General features: G+C 54.8%; 1 protein-coding gene across 1 annotated transcript; it reads left to right on the top strand.

The window, feature by feature from the left end:
* The first annotated feature begins 52 nt into the window (after positions 1-52).
* LOC109509258 (proenkephalin-A-like) lies at positions 53-950 on the top strand. The gene has a single exon (XM_019859136.1). The coding sequence runs from the start codon at positions 126-128 to the stop codon at positions 843-845; it is 720 nt and encodes a 239-aa protein (XP_019714695.1). The 5' UTR covers positions 53-125; the 3' UTR covers positions 846-950.
* Positions 951-956: the final 6 nt, after the last annotated feature.

Genomic DNA, 956 nt, shown 5'->3' with positions numbered 1-956 from the left:
CATACAGCAAAACGATCGATTTGTGTCCAACGAAATTTGACAAGAGATCATTTCTTGTAATTGTCTAGCATTTTGCAAGTGTTACATTGGTGCGCGTGACCCGAATGAGATGCTAAGGAAAAGTGATGGATGAATGGATGATGCGCACCGTTTTACCCACCTACATGTCAAGTACGTGCATTTACATGCCAGCTTCCTTCTGCCTCCAGATGTGCATTTTAGAGTGCAAGGGTCAGATCTCCTCCTCGCGCACCTGGGAGTTGTGTGAGCACGCCCTGAAGCTCGCCATCTATCCTCCGCTTGCCGAGGAAGGCGGCCTTCTGAAAAGCACGGCGGGAGAGCTGCAGATGACCTCCCTGGATCTGACCTCTGATGGTGAACTGCAATCAGCGGCCGCACAACCTTACCAAGAGGAGGACGAGGACCTGGTCGAGGCCCCCTTTGAGCAGCGCCGCGTCCATTACGATTCATCGCTGCTGGAATCCTCGGAGGCGGGGGAGGACGTGCAGAGCCTGGCTCTCCATCTGAACGACGGAGACAGCGAGCAGAGGGAAGGCGGGAACGTCAGCGAGCGGGATGAAAGCTCGGAGGCCGTTAGCTTATCGAAACGCTTCGGCGGCTTTCAGCGGGGGCGCCACGGTTACAGGAAGTTGATTGGCTCCCCCGCGAGACACCTCCAGAAGCGCTACGGAGGCTTCATTGGCGTCCGCAAATCTGCCCGAAAATGGAACAGTCAGAAACGGGTCAACCAGCTGCTCAGGCAGTACCTCGGCATGAGGAGCAGCCGCAGCGGCCGCTTCAACTTCTCCCCGGTAACAAGAGCCTGGAGGCAAAACAAACTGTAAACACGTTGCCCAAAATCCTGCTACGCATACCTCAACCACTCATCTTTTCAACAGTCTGAACTGTGACTTCCACCATCGTCGTCGGCTCTTTGTGTCCAACCAGTAAAACTT

The sequence above is a fragment of the Hippocampus comes genome, unplaced genomic scaffold (genome assembly GCF_001891065.2).
Source record: "Hippocampus comes isolate QL1 unplaced genomic scaffold, H_comes_QL1_v1.1 C16831762, whole genome shotgun sequence".
Lineage (NCBI taxonomy): Eukaryota > Metazoa > Chordata > Actinopteri > Syngnathiformes > Syngnathidae > Hippocampus > Hippocampus comes.
This window is presented reverse-complemented; position numbering and strand designations above follow the sequence as displayed.